Source organism: Pristis pectinata, chromosome 2 (assembly GCF_009764475.1).
Source record: "Pristis pectinata isolate sPriPec2 chromosome 2, sPriPec2.1.pri, whole genome shotgun sequence".
In the NCBI taxonomy this organism is placed as follows: Eukaryota; Metazoa; Chordata; class Chondrichthyes; order Rhinopristiformes; family Pristidae; genus Pristis; species Pristis pectinata.
The window spans coordinates 5664573-5686615 of record NC_067406.1 but is presented as its reverse complement, the minus strand read 5'-3'; the positions used below and the strand labels follow the sequence as shown (position 1 = coordinate 5686615).

General features: G+C 42.6%; 1 protein-coding gene across 3 annotated transcripts in view; it reads right to left on the bottom strand.

The window, feature by feature from the left end:
* sema4f (sema domain, immunoglobulin domain (Ig), transmembrane domain (TM) and short cytoplasmic domain, (semaphorin) 4F) overlaps positions 1–22043 on the bottom strand; it is a 166986-nt gene that overhangs the window by 49484 nt on the left and 95459 nt on the right. For all 3 annotated transcript variants that reach the window (XM_052038547.1, XM_052038563.1, XM_052038555.1), the window contains exons 4-6: positions 20427–20525; positions 14733–14841; positions 10456–10572 (exon numbers count right to left, since the gene is read on the bottom strand). In XM_052038547.1, coding sequence (XP_051894507.1) covers positions 10456–10572; positions 14733–14841; positions 20427–20525 — 325 coding nt within the window. The remainder of the gene's footprint in view (positions 1–10455; positions 10573–14732; positions 14842–20426; positions 20526–22043) is intronic.

Here is a 22043-nt window from a genome sequence, read left to right as displayed (position 1 = left end):
CAAATGCAATTTATCTCAGTTTAGTTGCTGGGACAAATATCAAAACAAAACTTTCAACAGTCATCAGACTCAGGTTTATTACCACTAAAATGTTGTGAAACTTGTTGTTTTGCAGCAGCAGTACAGTGCAAGACATAAAAATTACTATATGTTACCAAACAAAATTGCAAAAGAGGAATAACGAGGTAGTGTTCATTGACCATTCAGAAATTTGATGGTGGAGAGGAAGAAGCTGTTCCTAAAACATTGAGTGTAGGTCTTCAGGCTCCTGTACCTCCTCCCCAGTGGAAGTAATGAAAAGAGGGCATGTCCTGGATGGTGAGGGTCCTTAGTGATGGATGCGCTTTCTTGAGGCACTGTCTCTTGAAGATGTCCTTGATGGTAGGGAGAGTCGGGCCCATGATGGAGCTGGCCTCTTTTGATCCTGTGCATTGGAGCCTCCACCATACCAGGCAGTAATGCAACCAGTCAGAATGCTCTCCACCGTACGTCTGTAGAAATTTGCAAGAGTCTTTGATGACACACCAAATCTCCTCAAACTCCCAATGAAGTAGAGCTGCTGGTGTGCCTTCTTCGTGATTGCATCAATATGTTGGGCCCAGGATAGATCCTCTGAGATGTTGACACCCAGGACTTGAAGTTGCTCACCCTTTCCACTGCTGAGCCCGCAATGTTCTCCTGACTTCCCATTCCTGAAGTCCACAATTAATTCCTTTGTCTTGCCGACATCAAGTGCGAGGTTGTTGTTGCGACACCACTCAATCAGCCAACCTACCTCACTCTTGTATGCCTCCTTGTCACCATCTGAGATTCTGCCAACAACAGTGGCGTCATCGGTGAATTTATAGATGGCGTTTGAGCTGTGCCTAGCCACACAGTCATGAGTGTAGAGAGAGTAGAGCAGTGGGCTAGGCACACCTCCTTGAGGTGCGCCTGTGTTGATTGTCAGCGAGGAGGATTTTCAGTGATGAGGATTGTCAGCGATGTTATTACAAATCCATACTGACTGTGGTCTCCCATTAAGGAAGTCAAGGAAGGTTATTGGAAAAGTTGAGTGATGCATTCTTTCATTCCAGAGGAGTCAATATGTGAACTACACACCATCTAAGTGACATGTCTTTTTGCAAACTTACTAACAATATTTCCTACTCAAGTCCAATTATTACACAAGAATATTAGCAGTCAGCGCTGCAGATCCCTGTTGCCAACAGCCTACCCATCACTAAAACATCAACGACTATCTTTTGCTTTTTACCAGCAAGTCAACTTTGGATGTAACTTGCCACTTTCCCTTGGATTCCATGGGCTTTACTTTTCTGATTAGTCTATATCTTGGAATTTGTCAAATGCCATAGTAAACTCAACTACACTCCATCAAACAAACTACCCTTAGCAACCTAAATACATACTCAGAAATTTAATGCTAGAAGTATCAGGAACAAGGGTGATGGGTAAGTACGTCGAACTATGATGTGGTGGCCATTACAGAGACTTGGCTGTCGCAAGAGCAGGAATGGCTGCTGGATATTCCGGGATTTAGATGTTTCAGAAAGGACGGCGACAGAGGGAAAAGAGGTGGGGGAGTGGCTTTGATGATCAGGGACAGTGTCACAGTTGTAGAAAGGGTGGATTGTCCTGGAAGGATCATCCATGGAGTCAGTGTGGGTGGAAGTCAGAACCAGGAAGGGAGCGATCACTCTACTGGGTGTATTCTACAGACCCCCCAATTGCAGCCGAGATGCTGAGGAACAGATCGGGAGGCAGATTTTTGGAGAGGTGCAAAAATAACAGAGTTATTGTCATGGGTGATTTCAACTTCCCTAATATGGATTGACACCTCCTTAGTGTAAAGGGGATAGATGGGACGGAGTTTGTTAGGTGTGTCCAGAAAGGACTCCTGACACAGTATGTGGACAGACCGAACTAGAGGAGAGGCCATACTGGACCTGGTACTAGGCAATGAACCTGATCAAGTTTCAGATCTCTCGGTGGGAGCGCATTTTGGAGATAGTGACCATAACTCCTTCACCATAGCCTTGGAGAGGGAAAGGAACAGACGATATGAGGAAGTACTTAACTGGGGGAGGGGGAAATTATGATGCTATTAGGCAGGAACTTAGGAACATAAATTTGGAACAAATGTTCTTGGGGAAGTGCACAGCGGAAATGTGGAGGTTGTTTAAAGGAGTACTTGGATGGGGTTCTGGATAGGTTTGTCCCATTGAGGCAGGGTAAAAATGGTAAAGTGAAGGAACCGTGGTTGACAAGAGATGTAGAATATCTTGTCAAGACGTAGATACCACAGCCAAGAAAGCTCACCAGTGCCTCTACTTCCTCAGGAGGCTAAAGAAATTCGGTTTGTCCCCTTTGACTCTCACCAACTTCTACCGATGCACCATAGAAAGCATCCTATCTGGATGTGTCATGGCTTGGTACGGCAACTGCTCTGCCCAAGATCGCAAGAAGCTGCAGAGAGTTGTGGACACAGCTCAGCACATCACAGACACCAGCCTCCCCTCCTTGGAATTTTGTCTTTACCTCTCATTGTCTTGGTGTAGCAGCCAGCAAAACAAAGACCCCACCCACCCGGGACATTCTCTCTTCTCTCTTCTTCCATCAGGTAGAGGATACAGAAGCCTGAAGGCACGTACCACCAGCCTTAAGGACAGCTTCTACCCCACTGTGATAAGACTATTGAACTGTTCCCTTATACAATGAGACGGACTCTGATCTCATGATCTACCTTGTTGTGACCTTGCACCTTATTGCACTGCACTTTCTCTGTAGCTGTGACACTTTACTCTGTACTGTTATTGTTTTTACCTGTACTACATCAATGTACTTTGTAGTAACTCAATGTAACTGCATTGTGTAATGAATTGACCTGTACGATCGGTTTGTAAGACAAGCTTTTCACTGTACCTTGGTACAAGTGACAATAATAAACCAATACCAAGAAAGAAGCTTGCCTGAGGTTTAGAAAGCATGGATCACACAGTTCTGGAGAGTTACAAGGTAGCCAGGAGGAAGCTTAAGAATGAACTTAGGAAAGCTAGAAGGGGGCAGGAGAAGTCCTTGGCAAGTAGGATCAAAGGAAAACTCCAAGGCGTTCTACACGTATGTGAAGAATAGGAGGATGACGAGAGTGAGGTTAGGACTGATCAGGGATAAAAGAGGAAATATGTGCTTGGAGTCAGAAGAGGTAGGGGGATTCCTTAATGAATACTTTGCTTCAGTATTCACCAGAGAGAGAGACCTTGACATCTGTGAGGATGGCATACAACAGACAGATACACTAGGGCATGTCGACGTGAGGAAAGAGGATGTGCTGGAACTTTTGAAAAACATTAGGATAAATAAGTCACCGGGGCCAGACGGGATATATCCAAGGTTATGATGGGAAGTGAGGGAAGAGATTGCTGTGCCTTTGGCGACGATCTTTGAGTCCTCACTGGCCGCAAGAGTAGTGCCAGATGATTGGAGGGTGGCAACTGTTGTTCCTTTGTTTAAGAAAGGGAGTAGGGAAAACCCTGGGAATTATAGACCAGGAGTCTTACTTCAGTGGTGGGCAAATAACTGGAGAAGATTCTTAGAGAAAGGATTTTTGGGCATTTGGAGAAGCATAGGTTGATCAGGGACAGTCAGCATGGCTTTGTGAGGGGCAGGTCGTGCCTCATGAGCCTAATTAATTCTTTGAGGATGTGACAAAGCACATTGATGAAGGTAAAGCAGTGAATGTGTTTAGTAAGGCGTTTGATAATGTTCCTCAAGGAAGAGTCATTCAGAAAGTCAGGAGGCATGGGATCTAGGGAAACTTGGCTGTATGGATTCAGAATTGGCTCGCTTATAGAAGACAGAGGATGGTGGTAGATGGAGCGTATTCTGCCTGGAGGTCAGTGACCAGTGATGTTCCTGGGACCCCTGCTCTTTGTGATTTTTATAAATGACTTGGATGAGGAAGTGGAAGGGTGGGTTAGTAAGTTTGCTGATGATACAAAGGTTGGTGGTGTTGTGGATAGTGTAGAAGGTTGCTGTAGATTACAACAGGACATTGATAGGATGCAGAGCTGGACTGAGAAGCGGCAGATGGAGTTCAACCTGGAAAAGTGTGAAGTGATACACTTCAGGAGATCGAATTTGAAGGCAGAATACAAGGTTAATGGCAGGACTCAGCAGTGTGGAGGAACAGAAGGATCTTGGGGTACACGTCCATAGATCCCTCAAGGTTGCTGCACAGGTGAATAGGGTTGTTAAGAAGGTGTATGGTCTGTTGGCCTTCATTACTCGGGGTACTGAGTTCAAGTGGTGCGAGGTAATGTTGCAGCCCTATAGAAATCTGGTCAGACCACACGGAGTATTGTGTTCAGTTCTGGTCGCCTCATTATAGGAAGGATGTGGAAGCTTTAGAGAGGGTGCAGAGGAGGTATACCAGGATGCTGCCTGGATTGGAGAGCATGTCTTACGAGGATAGGTTGTGTGAGCCAGGACTTTTCTCTTTGGAGAGGAGGATGAGGGATGACTTGATAGAGGTGTACAAGATGATAAGCATAGATCGAGTGGACAGTCAGAGACTTTTTCCCAGTGCGACAATGGCTAACACAAGGGGGCATAATTTTAAGGTGATTGGAGGAAGATATAAGGGGAACGTCAGGGGTAAGTTGTTTTTATTTTACACACAGAGAGGGTCGGTGCATAGAACACATTGCCAGCAAAGGTTGTGGGGGCAGATACATTAGGGACTTTTAAGAGACTCTTAGATAGACACTTGAATGATAGAGAAATGGGAGCTACTTGTGAGGGAAAGGTTAGATAGATCTTAGAGCTGGATAAAATATCAGCACAACATTGTGCCGAAGGGCCTGTACTGTGCTGTAATGTTCTATGTTCTATGAATCAACTCAAGTCAGAGTCACTTAACTATTGCAACTATAAGAACAGGTGAGGGGCTCGGAATCTTACAAGTGACGTTTCCTGATTCAGTCCTCCTCCAAAACCTCACCACTATCAACAATGCACATCAATGGTATAATATTCTTTACTTTTCTGGATGAGTGCATCTCCAGCATCAAAGAAGCTCGATACCATTCAGAATTAAGTATACACCTTGATTGGCACCCCATCTACCCCACTCTAAACATTTATTCCCTCCACCTCCAGTAGATGTTAGTGGTTCAAGGTGGTGACTCAGTGATACCTCAGCAATGGTTCATAAATGGCCCATTCAATGAATTCATAAAAAAAAGTCAGAGATGAACTTTCCTTTACAAATTTATGTCGACTGATCACATCATGCACAGATTACAAAGTGAGGATTAAAGCCAATCTGCATCGGAAGGACATTAAAGCCAAGAACAATCTTTCTATCTGAAATTAGTGCAGTTTCCACATCTGGATAGCAATTTGAAGCAGGAACCTTACTTGGTTTACATTCCTTTGCACTGGCTGAGAAATTGCTGAGCTTCAACTATCTGCAGTATTTTTGATTGGCTGAACTCAGACTGGAATCAAAGTTGGGGCCTTTATGCTTTGAATTACTGTTATTTGTCCACCGTCTTTTTTTCCATCCTTTTCTAAATTTGCATACACCAGCCAATCCCGGTGATAGTAGCGAAATGATGTGGTCAGTTCACAAGAGAACCCCTTCCCAAATCATCTGCAATTTTGATACCAGCACAGGTCTACAGTTTACTGTTACAATTACAAATTAACCAGTAAACCTTTCCTGCCTGAAAACTGAAGGCAGTCGATTAGGTATTTTAAATGGTTGGTTCATAGTGGGTCAAAGAACCTTGTGTCGGAGGACCCAATACCAAGAAATACATAAACACACAAGAAAGAAGGTGGTGCACATTACTGAATTCCGTAATTACACATTTCGGAAATCAGGAACCAAGGCTGCTGCCAGGGAGTTAATAGGGTGAGGGGCTTGTGAATGTCTGGATCAAGGCTTGGAAGGTTTATTGCCAAATAAAATGCTGAAGGGGGAAATCACGCCAAGGGTAAGCAGCCAGGGATCTGTGCATATTATCAGTGGCCTGTTGTTATTATGTAACAACAGCTCAGAAGTACACCACTGATCTCAAGTGCAATAAGATGTTTATTGATTGTTAAAGACACTCTGTACTTGCAAGATTTTAAAATTTGTTTTTAAATATGTTTTTTTCTGCAACAATTGTACCCTGCCTTCCATCACACCTCATGCCAACTCTGAATCTGTGGTCTGCAGTCAAGGCCATTCATATTCGTTGGATGGGCTATACAACGCTGGTAGGGGAGCATTCACGCAGGTTGGAGGTTGGCTACAAATGGGTTCAGTCTGGCAGTGCCTGGTGTGGACACTGGGCTCCATTGCAAAACGTTTTTTTTGTATGCAATGTTCAAGAAAGAATCGTGGCTCCTTTAAACTTTCAATGGTACATTTGGTGCCTATGTTAGATGCCAAGTAGATTTGCATAGTGTAACAATATCAGCACCCACAAGTGAAAGGCTGTATTGTCACTGATGGTGGGAAATCCTGAATGTGACACTCTATCATACTGTGTCCTCAGTCCTTCTATGCCTGGGTTCTTTGCCAGTCCAATCTAACCAACGATTAAATTATTTTGAATTGAGTAAACAGCAGGACGTGACAACCAAAGCATGCCATTCGACAGAAGTCTGAAGCTTTGCACGAAGACTGCAGCAGGTCTTTGCAGTGCATGCCGATGCTATTTATTCTTGTCAGTAGCAATCATATGACTCATAACTTACTGGCGTTTATGCAAGTGCTATCACTGAAACATGCTGCCTGTTGTAGAGCTTAATGAAACGGTTTCAAGGTATTTTAATCAAGAAGGCTGCTTACTTGAAGTCTTATGTTGATTTTAGGGTGCAGAGGAGATTTACCAGGATGCTGCCTGGATTAGAGAGTATGGATTATGAGGAGACACTAAAGGAGCTAGGGCTGTTCTCATTGGAGAGGAGGAGGATGAGGGGAGACATAATAGAGGTATACAAAATATTGAGAGGAATAAATAGAGTGGACAGCCAGCGTCTCTTTCCCAGGGCGCCAATGCTCAAAACAAGAGGACATGGCTTTAAGGTAATGGCTAGGAAGTTCAAGGGAGATGTCAGAGGGAAGTTTTTCACCCAGAGAGTGGTTGGTGCATGGAATGCGCTGCCTGGGGTGGTGGTGGAGGCTGATACATTGGACAAGTTCGAGAGATTGTTAGATAAGCATATGGAAGAATTTGTTAGAGAGATATGTGGGAGGAAGGGGTTAGATAGTCTTAGGTGTGGTTTGAAGGGCGGCACAACATGGTGGGCCGAAGTGCCTGTATCGTGCTTTATTGTTCTATGGTTCTATCTTTGGCTGTGCTGCTATTTTTGATTTATGCAATACCTAACAATGGGTATAGCATTACCTCAGCATTGTATTTGACACCGAGGTCCTCTCTGTGCAGCCTACCCGAAGTATTACAAAAAAATATTGCAAGTTAAAGTGGACACACCAACCTGCATCAAAATAGGAATCAGATTCAGGCATACCAACTGCAATCATTCCTTGAAAGTCACCTCACATTGACAGATGTGCCAAATTAGCACGATTGTCCCAGAGTGGATGTAGAGAGGATGTTCTCTCTTGTGGGAGAATATGAAATTAGGGGGTCACCGTTTAAAATAAGAGGTCACCCATTTAAGGCAGAGATGAGGTGAAATATTTTCTCTCAGGGAGTAAAGAGTCTTTGGAATGTTCTTCCTCAATGGGCAATGGGAATAGACTCTTTGAATATTTTAAGGCAGAGTTGATAGGTTCTCGATAAGCAAGAGTGAAAGGTTGTTGCAGGTGGGCATGAATGTGGAGTTGAGGTTACAGACAGCCAATATCTTATTGAATGATGAAGCAGACTTGAGGGGGGCATGAGTGTCTCTCTTATTCCTAATTATGTTTAAGCAAAAACTTAAATAATAAACATATCTTTCAGCCAACATCTCAGACACCTTCATCATCATTTGTGGGTACAGACTGTCCCATAAACACAATGATATATTTTTGAGGGATGATCTGTGAGCCTTTAACATAGAATGTTGATGGTATTAAGTCTCATGGCAACAAGTCCAATATGGACAAGGACCCTCCTGCTTCTTACCACCTACTGCCCTCAGTTCCTCATGATGAACCAACCTGGAGGAAGCACAGAAGGGAATCAAGTGCATAGAACACACAGAATGCACATTCCCAACAGAATGGTGGACATCTTTAATGTCTATCACCAAGAGTACCACACTCTCTGAACTGGAAGGAGTTCTTAAATGCTGCTGAACTAAATTTGTGACACGTTTTGAGAGATGGAACAGAAGGTTTAGAGGTTAATGGACCAAATGCAGGCAAATGGGACTAGCTCAGGAAGGCACCTTTGTTGGCATGAACGATTTGGGCTGAGGAGCCTCTTTCCCTGATGTATGACTCTATGATAAAACAAATTTACTCAACCTCAACCCACATCCATCAATCTGTTGTTCATGTGAATGCACACAGTCTTTTTCCTAGGGAAAGGGAATCAGATATTAGAGGGTATAGGTTTAAGGTGAGAGGGGAAAGATTTAAAAGGGACCTGAGGGGCAACTTCTTCACACAGAGGGTGGTGCGTTTATGGAACAAACTGCCGGAGAAAGTGGCTGAGGCAGGAACAATAACATTTAAAAGAAATTTTAACGGGTACATGGATAGGAAAGGTTTTGACAGATTGGGGCCAAACACTGACAAATGGAATTACGTTAGAAGGGCACCTTGGTCAGTATGGATGAGTTGGGCCGAAGGGCCTGTTTCCCTGCTGTACGACTCTCTGTATGACTCTCTGTGGCACATTTCTAGCACTGCACTCCACAGGTTGACAGCTGCTCAAATAAGAACCCTTTAAGTGATGTTGATGCATGTTAATGAATTTTTTTTTGCTGTGTTGTATGGGTCAAGCATGTGTGGATGAAAATCCTGTTAAGCTGTATGTTGCACGCCACTGGCTCCAATGTGCTCATCTGGACTCCTTCCTATATTAGTCATACAGCATGGAAACAGGCCATTCAGACCAGCACATCCATGCTAACCAGTTGGCACCAATCTGTACTAATCCCATCTTCCAGCACTTGGCCAGTAGCCTTCAATGCCTAGGCATTTCAAGTACTCTTCTAGACAAGTCTGCAACCCCACTCTCTCCAAAAGTGCATTTCATGTACTCGTACTCTCTGAGCGGAAAAGGTCCTCCTCAAATCCCCTCGAAACCTTTTACCCCTTACCCTAAATTTTATATACCCCTGATATAGAGAAAAGCTTCTTATCTACACCTCTCAAATTTATATATTTCAATCATGTCTCTCCTTAACCTCCACTGCTACAGGGTAAACACACCTAGCCTCTCCAGTCTTTCCGCATAACGAAAACTCTCCATCCCAGGCAACATCCTGGTGAATCTCCTTTCTAGCACCATCACATCTTTCCTATAGTGTGGTGACCAGAACTGCACACAGTGCTCCAGCTGAGGCCAAACCAATGTTTCATTGTGAAGGCCAGCATCCCACATCGTACTGCATTGCCACCTTCAAGGGTCTTCGGAGTTGCACACCCAGATACCGTGTTCCTCACATTTATTAGGTTTAAAATCTACCATTTCTCAGCCCATTTCACCAACATATCAATATGACCCTGCGGCCCAGGACTACCTGCCTTACTGTCAACATTTCCACCAATCATCTGCAAACTCAGTGATCATGCCACCTACATCCACATCCAAATCATTCACATATATTACAAATAGCAAGGGCCCCAGCATTGGTCCCTGTGGAACAATGTTAGTCACAGGCATCCAATCACAAAAATGCCCTTCTACCATAACCCTCTTTTTCCTATTGCCAAAGCAATTTTGGATCTGCAGCACATCAAACACAGGGAGAATCTAGAATGAAAGTTGCAGACCACATAACTCACAGTAAATACCCAGTTTCTCCTACTGCAATATTCCTTCACACCTGACATTCATTACCTAGCACTAGTGCAGGCATGGTAGTGTAGCGGTTAGCGTAATGCTATTACAGCGCCTGCGACCCAGATTTAATTCCGGCCACTGTCTGTAAGGAGTTTGTACGTTCTCCTCATGTCTGCGTGGGTTTCCTCCGGGTCCTCCGGTTTCCTCCCACATTCCAAAGACGTACAGGTTAGGAAGTTGTAGGCATGCTATGTTGGTGCTGGAAGCGTGGTGACACTTACATGCTGCCCCCAGAACACTCTACGCAAAAGATGTATTTCACTGTGTGTTTCGGTGTACATGTGACTAATAAAGGTATCAAATCAAATCAAATAGTGTCTTTGTGAAGGTGGTGATAAGCCATCTTCTTGAATTGCTGCTGTCCTTCTAATGAAGGTACTCCCTAAGTGTTGATGCAGTCATGATCAGTGGGTATAAAACATTAATAGATTCTCACCACTCAGCCACTTGACGGAATCCTCTGTGCGAATCTTTTCAACCTGTCCCTTACTCTTGACCACAGCTGTATCCTTGCCCTGAAAATCAACTGCTGTCGCTGCATACAGCACTTCATCTGGAAACAAACACACAGAGGAAGGAAATCATATCTATCTATAGAATCACACAATCACCAAATAGTTACATTCATCTGCAGTTATAAACTGCACAAAATGATGCAAGTGCTAGAAATATGAGTTGTAAACAGAAAACATTGGAAGTGAACTTTAAAATTTACATTGTTTGATGAACAACAATGTTGCATCCCATAGCAGAATTTTGAAAGCTGCATTTTTTTTAAAACAAAGTATTTGTATGTTGATGAAATATTTGTCAGATTGATGAAATGCTTGGTTTATGTTGCAGGGGTAGACTAATATTTTAAATTGTTTAAGCTTCTTCAGACATTAATTAAAAATGGATATACCTACATGGAAAAGCCAAAAGTTTAAAATGTATAACGTGCATTGGAACAAATTCAGAGACCTTGAAATTCAAAAATCTACATTTAGGATTCATTTTCTGGCCTTCTTATGCATACTGTCCATCTACCATTTTTAAACTTGGACCTTCTTAGACCCTATATTCTTTCTGCATTTTCATTACAAAGTTTAAAAGGTTCTTTTAAAAAAAAATGTTTTGCATCATGAACATGGATTGCCAATCTTGGAATATTTATAAATCTTCAATGCCTTCTTTCAGTGATTTGAATGTTAGTGAAGAAAGAGCAGTAGGCTGAGAACTCAGGAGAGAGCTACAAGAAGAATCTGCATTGTGATGTCAGAGTTAGGCTGGTCATGAATGTGGTCTAAATTTAAATTATCATAGAAGATATAATTTTAGCAACTACCACGAATTTAATAAATTAAATAAGGTAGATATTAACACTAAATTAATTAAATAACTATAACTAGACTAATTAATTAAATTAAATGAGAATGAGAGGTCAGGAGATATAGTGCTGCTGAAACATGCAGGAATTTGTGGACACTTTTGTCCTAGGTGACTACATATGTGGTAAACGTCAACAGCTTGAGAAAATTCAGCCCTGTGTTGAGAGTGGACATCCAAGTTGCAGGCATTAGAGACGTCAGGAGAGAGGAAGTTAATTGAACTATTTGGTTCAGGAGACAATCACATCCCTTGGTCTATAAACTTTGGAACGGACAGGTAGGGGAGGGTGCAACTGTGAGCAAGGTACATAAAGAGATCTGAGAGGTAGTACTGCAGGAACTGGGATCTTGCACTTGACCAACAGACTTGACGTACTTGGAACCAATGTGAACAACTGTGGGAGCTGCGAGGGGATACAAACTAACTGATTATGGGACCATGGTATATGAAGTCGTTCATAATAAGGTGGATGAATTACAGGGCAAATGGATGTAAATGGATAGGATACGATTGCCATTACAGGGATATCACTGCAGAGTGACCAGAGCTGGGAGCTAAATACTGAAAGATATTTGATATTTAGGAAGGATAGGCCAAAATAAAAAGGAGGTGGGGTGGCATTGTAAGTAAATAATAAAGTCAGTGCAATTAGAGAAAGAGGACATTAGTTCAGAAAATGAAGATCTGGAATCAGTCTGCAAGGAGACATTAATGGGAGCTGTCTAGTAGGTCTCCAAACAAGGACAGTGATGAACAAGGACAAGGCATCAAACAAGAAATTAAATATTCATATGTCAAGGATACTGCAGTGATCGTGGGTAGCTTTAATTTGCATATAGACTGATCAAACCAAATCACCAATAATATTTATTTAATTTCCATATACTTGATTATGACATTGAAGAGGCCATTCAGCCATCAAGCAATGCCAGTTCCTGGAACAACCCATCAATCTTAATACCTCACTTATTTCCCTATTTACCTCTTCTCTCAAATGTGCCCAATAAAATGGATAGAGGATCTTGTACTCTACACCTCCACAAAACCCAAGAACAAGGAAGTCATTAGCAACCCTTTAAAAACCCAGTTCAGCCACAACTAGAGTAAAGTGTCCAGTTCAAGGTACAATGCTTTAGGAATGTTGTGAAATTATTGGAGGGTGAAGCAGAGAATTACCAAAAGAACCCTCATCTCTGGAATGATTTTAATTTGGAGGACAGACTGGAAAAGCCAGCCTTTCAAACAGAAGGAGTTACAAGGATATCTGACAGTATTCAAAATTATTAAGAGTAAAGACAGCTCTTGCCATATGGAAAACAGAATGAAACTGCTTGGCTAAAGAACCAAAAAGTGACATTAAGAACTTTTGTTTTATTATTACACATGGTGGGTGATTAGAGTCTGGAATGAATGGCTAGGGGCGATAGTGGAGGTAGAATCAATTATACCATTGAAAAGGCTCCTGAATAAGTATAGGAAAGGAGAGAATTTGCAGGACTATGAGAGGGCAGGGAAGGGAAAGAGCTGAATTGTTTTTACATTGAACTGATAAGGATTAGATAGTCAGAACGGTCTTCTTCCATGCTGTAGCTATGTTGCAATAGATCTATTTGAAATTGAGAAGGGTGTTACTCCCCCATTTATTATCTCTTTCCAGGACTACTAAGCCAGTCAAGTGCAGTTCTCAGTAAAGACTCTGGGTATTAACATGAACCCTGATAGCACATCTGATAACATGTTCTGTTGGTGGATTTCAGACAAAGGCACAGTCCTCATAATGGAGAGATTGGGCAGCATTCAGCAGACAACACATTTTTGTTTTACTGTTGTATCATTTGACTCTCAAGATCACTGGAGGGAAATCAGATGGAACTTTGTTTCATTCATTTATCAATCCTTATGCTTCGAAGTCTATTGCAAGTTAAAAATAGAACATGCTGGAAAAACTCAGCAGGTCAGACATCTGTGGAAGAGAAACAGAGATGTCTTCCTTTTTCCTCAAGCTTGCCTTCCCCTCTGTCATAGCTGACAGAGTCCTCGATCATGTCTCATCTATTTCCTGCACGTCTGCACTCATCTGCTGGTCCTCATCTTCCATCCCACCTACCTTCACATGCAGTGGATTATCCTTCAGAATTTCCATCACCTTCAACACGATTCCACCACCAAATACATCTTCCCCAACCCTAGCGTTCTCAAAGAGATCCTACCTTTCATGGTTCCTTGCTCTCCTCTCCCATTTCTGCTAACCACCCTTCTTCTCACAGCATGCTTTCATGCAACCCAGGACATGTAATGCCTACTCTTTAACTTACTCTCTTCCTGCCACCTAGGGACACAAACATTCCTTCCATATGAAACAGTGGTTCACTTGCACTTCTTCCAGGCTATTACACAAGGCAGGGGTTGCGTTCTTAGAAAACAGCCTTATCGCATATGTCAAGAAATGCAAGTTTAAAAAAATATTTTCTTTTCACATAAATCCAGTGTAAGGGAATTTTATTCCGTATCTCAGATTTTTGGGTAGCGATTTGTGTATTCTGTAAGGGCAAATTTCTGCATGGTTCACCTGTATTGTATTCAGTGCTCACAATGTGGTCTCCTCGACATTATAGAAACCAAATGCAGATTGGTGAATGCTTTATGAAGCATTTCTATTCATTCTGCAAGGCTGCCTGTCACTAATTCTACTCCAACTCTGACTTGTCTGTCTGTGATCCACTGCACTATTACAATGAAGGTCAATGTAACCAGGAGGAACAGCATCTGATCTTCCAACTGACCACATCGCAGTCTTCAGAGCTCAATACTGAAACAACAATTTGGGTTGACTCTCTTATCCTGTGAGTATCAGAAGTGGCTGGTCAGCTCTCAGGATATGCACATGTAATATTAACTCAGATTTTCTTCATTCCATAGTCACTGCCTCATCTGCTGAGCATTTCTCACATTTACCTTTTCGTTTCAGATCTCAGCAACACTTCTGATCTGCATTTCACAGCTTTATTATGTCCCTTTGCGCTCGCGCGCGCTCTCTTTCTGTTTCATTGATCTATCAACCAGACAGCTCCATGAACAGCAGGATCACCTCAGTAACCCTGGCTTCATCCAATCAAAGATACTTCCTGCATCTTATCCGTAATTCCACCCACCCTCTCTGCACTTAAAACTAACTTGTTTTCTCAATTCAACTCTCCCTTTTTCCAGGTACTGCTGTCCTGCAGCATTCTCTACTTTTATTTCAGAATTCTAGCATCAGTTTTTTTTTAAATTTTTAATGTGAGTTCGCTGTTTTAATAAAAAAAAACTCAGCCCAGCATTTCTCTACCTCACGTCACTTACCTGCCAACGTTGCTGCAAAGGGTTGTGTCGGCTCAAATGGACATTTTCCTCGCCCGTTTTCCATTCCTTCGATTCTACTCTGTGTTGTGTTGACGGAACCAAAGACCTTCTGAAATACAAATGTTGCATATTGCCGATGATTACGTACAATAAAAGGCAGAGCGCAAATCACAACAAAAAAAAGCACACAGCAAACTATTTTGAATGTCCTGGGTTTGTGGGAGGGGAACAGTTGAGAGCAAAAATATTCAAAGAGAAACATAACCCCACCTATCCCATTTTTGGGTTTAACAAAGGTGGTTCTGGATTCAACCAAGCAAACTGTTTCAGGTGGGTTGGTCACTATAATCTTTTCGGGAGGATGCCTACATAATTTCAACTCATTTGTTTCTGGGTTGTGTGCCTCTATAAGGGCTCTTTAAATTGGGTGAATGAAAGGGCATTTCGTAGTAATAGGTGACAGTATAGCTAGGGGGATACATACTATACGTAGAACATAAAACACTACAGCACAGTACAGACACTTCGGCCCACAAATGTTGTGCTGACATTTTATCCTGCTCTAAGATCTATCTAACCCTTCCCTCTCACATAGCCCTCTATTTTTCTATCATTCATGTGTCTAAGAGTCTCTTAAATGTCCCCAATGTATTTGCCCCCACAACCTCTGCAGGCAGTGCGTTCCATGCACTCACCACTCTCTGTGTAAAAAACTTACCTCTGACATCCCCCTTACACCTTCCTCCAATCGCCTTAAAATTATGTCCCCTCATGTTAGCCATTGTCACCCTGGGAAAAAGTTTCTGACTGTCCACTCAATCTATGCCTCTTATCACCTTGTACCATGACCTTTAGCTGCAAGCATATGTCCCAAATGCTGTGTTGCCTGTCCAGTCACAGTGCTAATAATATCTCACTGGGGCTAGAACAGAATGTAGTGGGTCTATGTGGGATTCAGTGACCTAGATGGGAGAGAAAAGGAGACCTACTGGAAAAATACATGCACCTTGGGTCCAGGTTAAAGAGAACCACAAATAATCTCTGGATTACTACCTGACCCATATTGACATTGGGTTAATAAAATCAGAGATCTGAATGTGCTGCTCGAAGATTGTTGCCAAAGCCAAGGGTTTCAGTACAGGGAATGAAACCAGTACAAGTTTATTGCTGTCACAGGCATAAATGCCACGAAAATTAGCTTTTTGCAGAAGCAGCACAGTACATTACAAGATGATGATAAACATAAGTTATCAAACAAATTAACATAAATTATACGCATGCAAAATGAACAACAAAAATAAATATGACACTAGTGCAAGATTGAGAGACAGAAACACAAAATATAGTCAGAGGTCACAAGAAATTCTGCAATACACAAAAAGTGCTGAAGGACCTCAGCAGGTCAGGCAGCATCTATGGAGGGAAATAAACAGTTGATGTTTCGGGCCGAGGGGCTTCATCAGGATTGGAAAGGAAGAGGGCAGAAACTGGAATAAGATGGTGGGGGTGGGAGGGGTGGGGGGAAGCACATGCAGGCAGGCGATGGGTGAGTTCAGGTGATAGGCGAGTCCAGGTGAGAAGGGGAGGGGGAGAAGTAAGAAGCTGAGAGGTGATAGGTAGAAGAGGCAAAGGGCTGAAGGAGGAGGAATCCGGTAGGAGAGGGCAGTGGACCATGGAATAAAGGATGGAGGAGGGGAGGAGAGGAGATGGGCAGGTCATCAAGGCAGGGGAAGGGAGCCACAGGAATAAGGGAAGACAAAGGAGACAAAGGGAAGACAAAGCGAAGACAAAGCCCCACCCTTTCTTGTTCTTCCCCCCCTCCCCGCCCCCCAACTCCTTTGCCTTCCCTTATGAACCAAGCTGCAGATAAGGCTTTATACTAAAGAGCTAGGTGGGGGCATGTTCTGATGAGAGGAAATTCAGAAAGTTAGAAAGGACAAGACAATAATGCAAGGTATAAAAAATGGTAACAATAACTAGAAAGAACAGAGCATAAAAACATAAGACTATACACCTCCAACTGGAATCAGAGCAAAGAAATATAGTAAAAAGGGGAAAAAATGAAGGCTTTTTATCCAAGTACATGCAGCATTTTTCACAAGACAGGTGAATTAAAATCACAAAGTGGAATAAATGGATATGAAACAAACATTTTAGATATGTGGCCCTAAGTGATCAAAGTTGGGGATGTTTAACTTTAAGAGATACACAAAAAGTAAAGGGAGCTGGGATAAACTCTGATATTAATGAACAAGTTAAAGATAATAAAAGGAAGGGCCTTTGCTCAGAAAATCAATAAGCAGAATCAGTTTGAATGGAGTTAAGAAACAGCATGGGGCACAAAATATTGGCGTTAGTAGTATATAGGTCCGCAAATAGTACTGGCAATGCACAATTTAGTATTAATCAGGAAATAAGTGGTGGTGCAATCACTTGGCTATTGGAAGAGTTAAAAAGTAAGATGATGGGATGTTAACACTGGCTGAGTCGAGAGCAGAGGTTATCAGAATTAGGTTTATTATCACTGTCTTATATGACATGAAATTTGTTGTTTTGCAGCAAAGACAAAAATCTATAAATTACAAAATAAATAGTGCAAGGAAAAAGGAATAATAAGGTAGTGTTCATGGGTACATGGACCGTTCAGAAATCTGATGACGGAGGGTAAGAAGCTGTTCCTGAATCGTTGAGTGTGGGTCTTCAGTCTCCTGTACCTCCTCTCTGATGGTAGTAATGAGTGAGGGCATGTCCCGGATGGTGAAGGTCCTTAATGATAGATGTTGCCTTCTTGAGGCACTGCCTCTTGAAGATGTCCTCAGTGGTGGGGAGGGTTGTGATCATGATGGAGCTGACTGAGTCTATAACTCTCTGCAGCCTCTTGCGATCCTGCACATTGGAACCTCCATTCCAGGCTGTGATGTAACCAGTCAGGATGGTCTCCACCGTAAATCTGCAGAAATTTGTCAGAGTCTTTGGTGACATACCAAATCTCCTCAATCTCCTAATGAAGTGCAGCCACGGGCGTGCCTTCTTTGTGATTGCATCAATGTGTTGTGCCCAGGACAGATCCTCTGAGATGTTGAAGCTGTTCACCCTTTCCACCACTGACCCCTCAATGAGGACTGGTGCGTATTCTCCCAATTTCCTGTTCCTGAACTCCACAATCAATTCCTTGGTCTTGCTGACATTGAGTCCAAGGTTATTGTTGCTCAACCAGCCAATCTATCTCACTTTTGTATGCTTCCTTGCTGCCATCTGAGATTTTACCAACAACAGTGGTGTCATCTGTGAATTTATAAATGGTGTTTGAGCTGTTTTTGGCCACACAGTCATGAGCGTAGAGAGAGTAGAGCAGTGGGCTAAACACACATCCTTGAGGTGCGCCTGTGTTGATTGTCAGCGAGGAGGACCACACTGACTGTGGTCTCCCAATGAACAAGTCGGGGATCCAATTGTAGAGGGAGGTGCAGAGGCCCAGGTTTAGAAGCTTGATGATTAATACTGAGGGGATGGTGGTATTGAACACCGAGCTGTAATCAATAAACGGAAGCCTGACATATGTTTTGCTGTTGTCTGAGTGCTACAACTTCAAAATAAAGGGAAAGCCATTGAGGTGAAGAAATTTTTAAACTTGGAAGGTGAGAAATCCTTGGAACTGTCTCACCTAGCTTGCTGTAGACGCACAGTCATTGAATGGATTCAAAACAGCAAGAGATTTTTATGTTGTAAAGAAATCAAGATATATAGGAATAGGACAGGAAAACAGCATTAAGATAAAAGATCAGCCATTATCTTACTAAATTGCACTGTAAGTTTCAGAACCCAAGTGAACTACTCCTGTTCCTTTTTTTTTAAATGTTCTTATCTCTGCCAGATATCAGAGCATTGAAATTGACCTTTCTCCAATTGCCTATTTTTACATTACAATGGGCCATATCTTTTGGCACAGCAATTCTAAACATTATGACCACTGCTCCCTGATGTTCCTCCCTTGGTACTTGTTCCACCAAGCCCAACTCATTTTCCCGGAACCCCATCCATTTGGAAACAGTTCAAAAATTTGCTCTGAATACATTTTATTTCGAGGAGCATAAAAAACTAGGAATGAAAGTAGCCATTTGGCTCCTGAAACCTGCTCTGCCATTCAACAAGATCATGATCAATCTACCTCAATCACAGTTTTTCTGCCTTACTCCATACCGCTTCATTTTTATTTTCGTATCTAGAAATATCATCCTCAGTTTTGAACACAATCAACGACTGTGCCTTTACAGCCCTCTGGGAAAACTGCAGATTCACCACCTTTTGAGTGAAGGAATTTAAGTGAAGAAAAGTAAAGGCCTGCCCTTTACTTTCCCCTTGTGATATTAACATTCCAGTCTACATTAGGATAGCTGAAGTACCTTTTTACAACTCCTTGACAGCTTTTGATCATTTCCAGAACTTCTCCAGAAATTTGCTTCTCTCTACTCTTCCCAAGGGTTGATAACCTACAGAATACTCCAATTAGTTTATTGGCGCCTCTAATGTTTAAGAATTCCATCCAGATTCTGCACTTGAAGGTTCCAAGACTTCCTTTCTCTCAATCACTACAATATTCTCCTTAACCATAGTTTATTCCATCTTTCCGTATATTTTTTCAATCCTCTCAACACCTTCACAAATCTCTCCCGCACTCTCCCAAATGTGGTGACCAGAATTATAGACATGAATCAAGTTGTCGCCCAACTGATGTTGAGAACAGTTCCAGCATAACATCTGTGCTCTTATATTTTACACCTCAGCTAATAAAGGAAAGCACCTGTAAACCTTTTTAACCACCTTACTGAATAAGTATGCATCCGCTACAGGTAAATTTGTGAAGCCTAGGTCAAGTAGATTTATTGCTTGTGTTCATTCATCACTTGCACAGATCCATTCAGACAACCATGTCCTTTGGAACTCAGCCACCACTGTCAGTAGTAATGTTTTCAAGATGGTGATGGACAATGAAGTCCCCATCCAGAGAACACTCTTCACCCTTGATACCTTTGACTCTTTCCCCCCTTCCCCAAGTGTTGGAGGATGGTAGAGGATAATCAGGAAAAGGGTTCCTTGCCCAAGTTAGATCTGATGCCATGAGACTTCATGGAAAGTCAATGTTGAAGACTCCATGGGCCATGCCCTCTCACCTGTATACCACGGCATGGACACCTCTGGTAGATCTATCCTGCTAGTAGGACAAGGTGTACCCAGGAATTGTACTGAAGGAATTCAGGATGCTGTCTACAAGGCAGGATTCTGTGAGTACAACTATGTCAGGCTGTTGCTTCACTGCCAAACAAGTCTGACAATTTAGATGCCAGCCCCAGATGTTTGTGAGCAAGGATTTGCAAGGTCGACTGCGCTAGAAGCAATATTGCTGTATCTGAATTCGGTGCCTGTATTGATGCCTAGTTGTCCACCCAGTTTTATTCCTTCTCTGTTTAAACATAGCAGTACTGGTACAACTTGTTGGCTTGTTACCCCTTGGAGGCATTTAAGAGCCAAACACACATATACCAGAGAATATTATTCCACTTAGAAAGAAATAGAAACCATTACAGCATCTACAATGCACTTATTACTGACAGAAAGTAAATTTATTAACTTGGGCTATAAACTACAGAAGCAATTTTGGCAAGGGTTCATACAGCATTAATAAATGGTACTTACGATAAATGCACAATGAGGGTCAAAAGCGTAGGTCCCACAGGCAAAGAGATGTGTCTCATTCCAGACTTCCAGGATTCGAATGTAATTGTGGCATTTAAACTATACCAAAAATAAAAGAATGTCAGTCAATAATCTAGAAATCAAATCACTGTACAGGAAAAGTTGTGCACGTTTCTCATCCTGAGTCCCGATGCACGGTTTCGACCCGAAACGTCAACTATCGCTTTGCCTCCACAGATGCTTCTTGACCCTCCGAGTTTCTCCAGCAGCTTTTTTGCTCCAGATCCCAGCATCTACAGTCTGTTATGACATAGGAGGCTATTTCACTGAAGGAGTCTGCCAGCTCTCAGAATATTCCCCTCAATCCCATTCCCCCATTTATTTCCCTGTAATCTTGCTCCCTCTCATATGCCCAACAATTCCCCCATCCTCCAATTCTTCTGCCACCTGCTAAGGGCAATTTACAATAGTCAAATAACCAATCAGCAGGTCTTTGGGATGTAGGAAAAAATTGGGGGGAAATCTATGCAGTCACAGGGGGAACATGTGAACTTCACACTGACAGCACACATTGAACTTACTTGGAGGGAAAGGAGTGATTTAAAAAGGCTGTGAGCAGGTAAAAGCATTCATTTCGGTCCAGCAGTACTTGCAATGAGGGAAAGGAATCCTTTAAAAAGACTCTAAGCAGGTAGGAGCCAGTTAATTTCAAACATATAGTACTTGCGTGGAGGGAAAGGAACAATTTCAAAAGGTCGTGAGCTATAGCGGAGTGGCCATTTTGAGAAGGGCTGTTTTGAGGTCGAAATGTAGTGCTTGCTTAAGTGTGGCTGAGTGATGACAAGGCAAGTCAAGGCAAGGTTTTTCCTTTTTCTCTCCCCCCTTTTAAAGCCAGTAGTAACTTGAGGGATCGAAATGTCAGTCAGTAAGGTGGTATGCCCCTCGTGAAATGTAGATCAGGGAGAGGTCAAGTGTCCCTGGCAATCACATTTGCAGGAAGTGTGTCCAGCTGCAGCTCCTCTCAGACTGGATGGATTTGTCCCCTGTGGCTATTCCCCTCTCTAACAGGTATAGCACTGTGGGTACTGCTTTTGGGGCAGGGGTGGGGGAAGCGTAGGAGGGCAGATAGCCTCTCAGGGGGAAGCAACAGCTACAGCGAGATCAGTGGCACCATCTGTTTCTCTGCCCACAGACTGCTGAGTATTTTCAGCATTTTCTGTTTTTATTTTACAGTGTCACAGGAAGTGGTTGGGACAACAAAATCATATACTTGCAAAAGGAAACTAGAGAATTGCATGAGAGAAAAGGAAAGGGAAGGAGAGATTGAGCGATCCAATATCAGAGGGCATGCATTTAAGGTGCGGGGGGTAGGTTCAGAACAGACGTGAGGGGTATGTTTTTTTACTGAGAGAGTGGTGGATGCCTGGAATGCATTGCCTGATAGGGTGGTGGAGGCAAATTCATTGGGGGCTTTTAAAAGGGGCTTAGATGAGCACATGAATGAGAGGAAAATAGAGGGATATAGGCATTCTGTAAGTAAGAGGGAATAGCTATGTCGGCACAACATTGTGGGCCGAAGGGCCTGTTCTGTGCTGTACTGTTTTATGTTCTAGAACT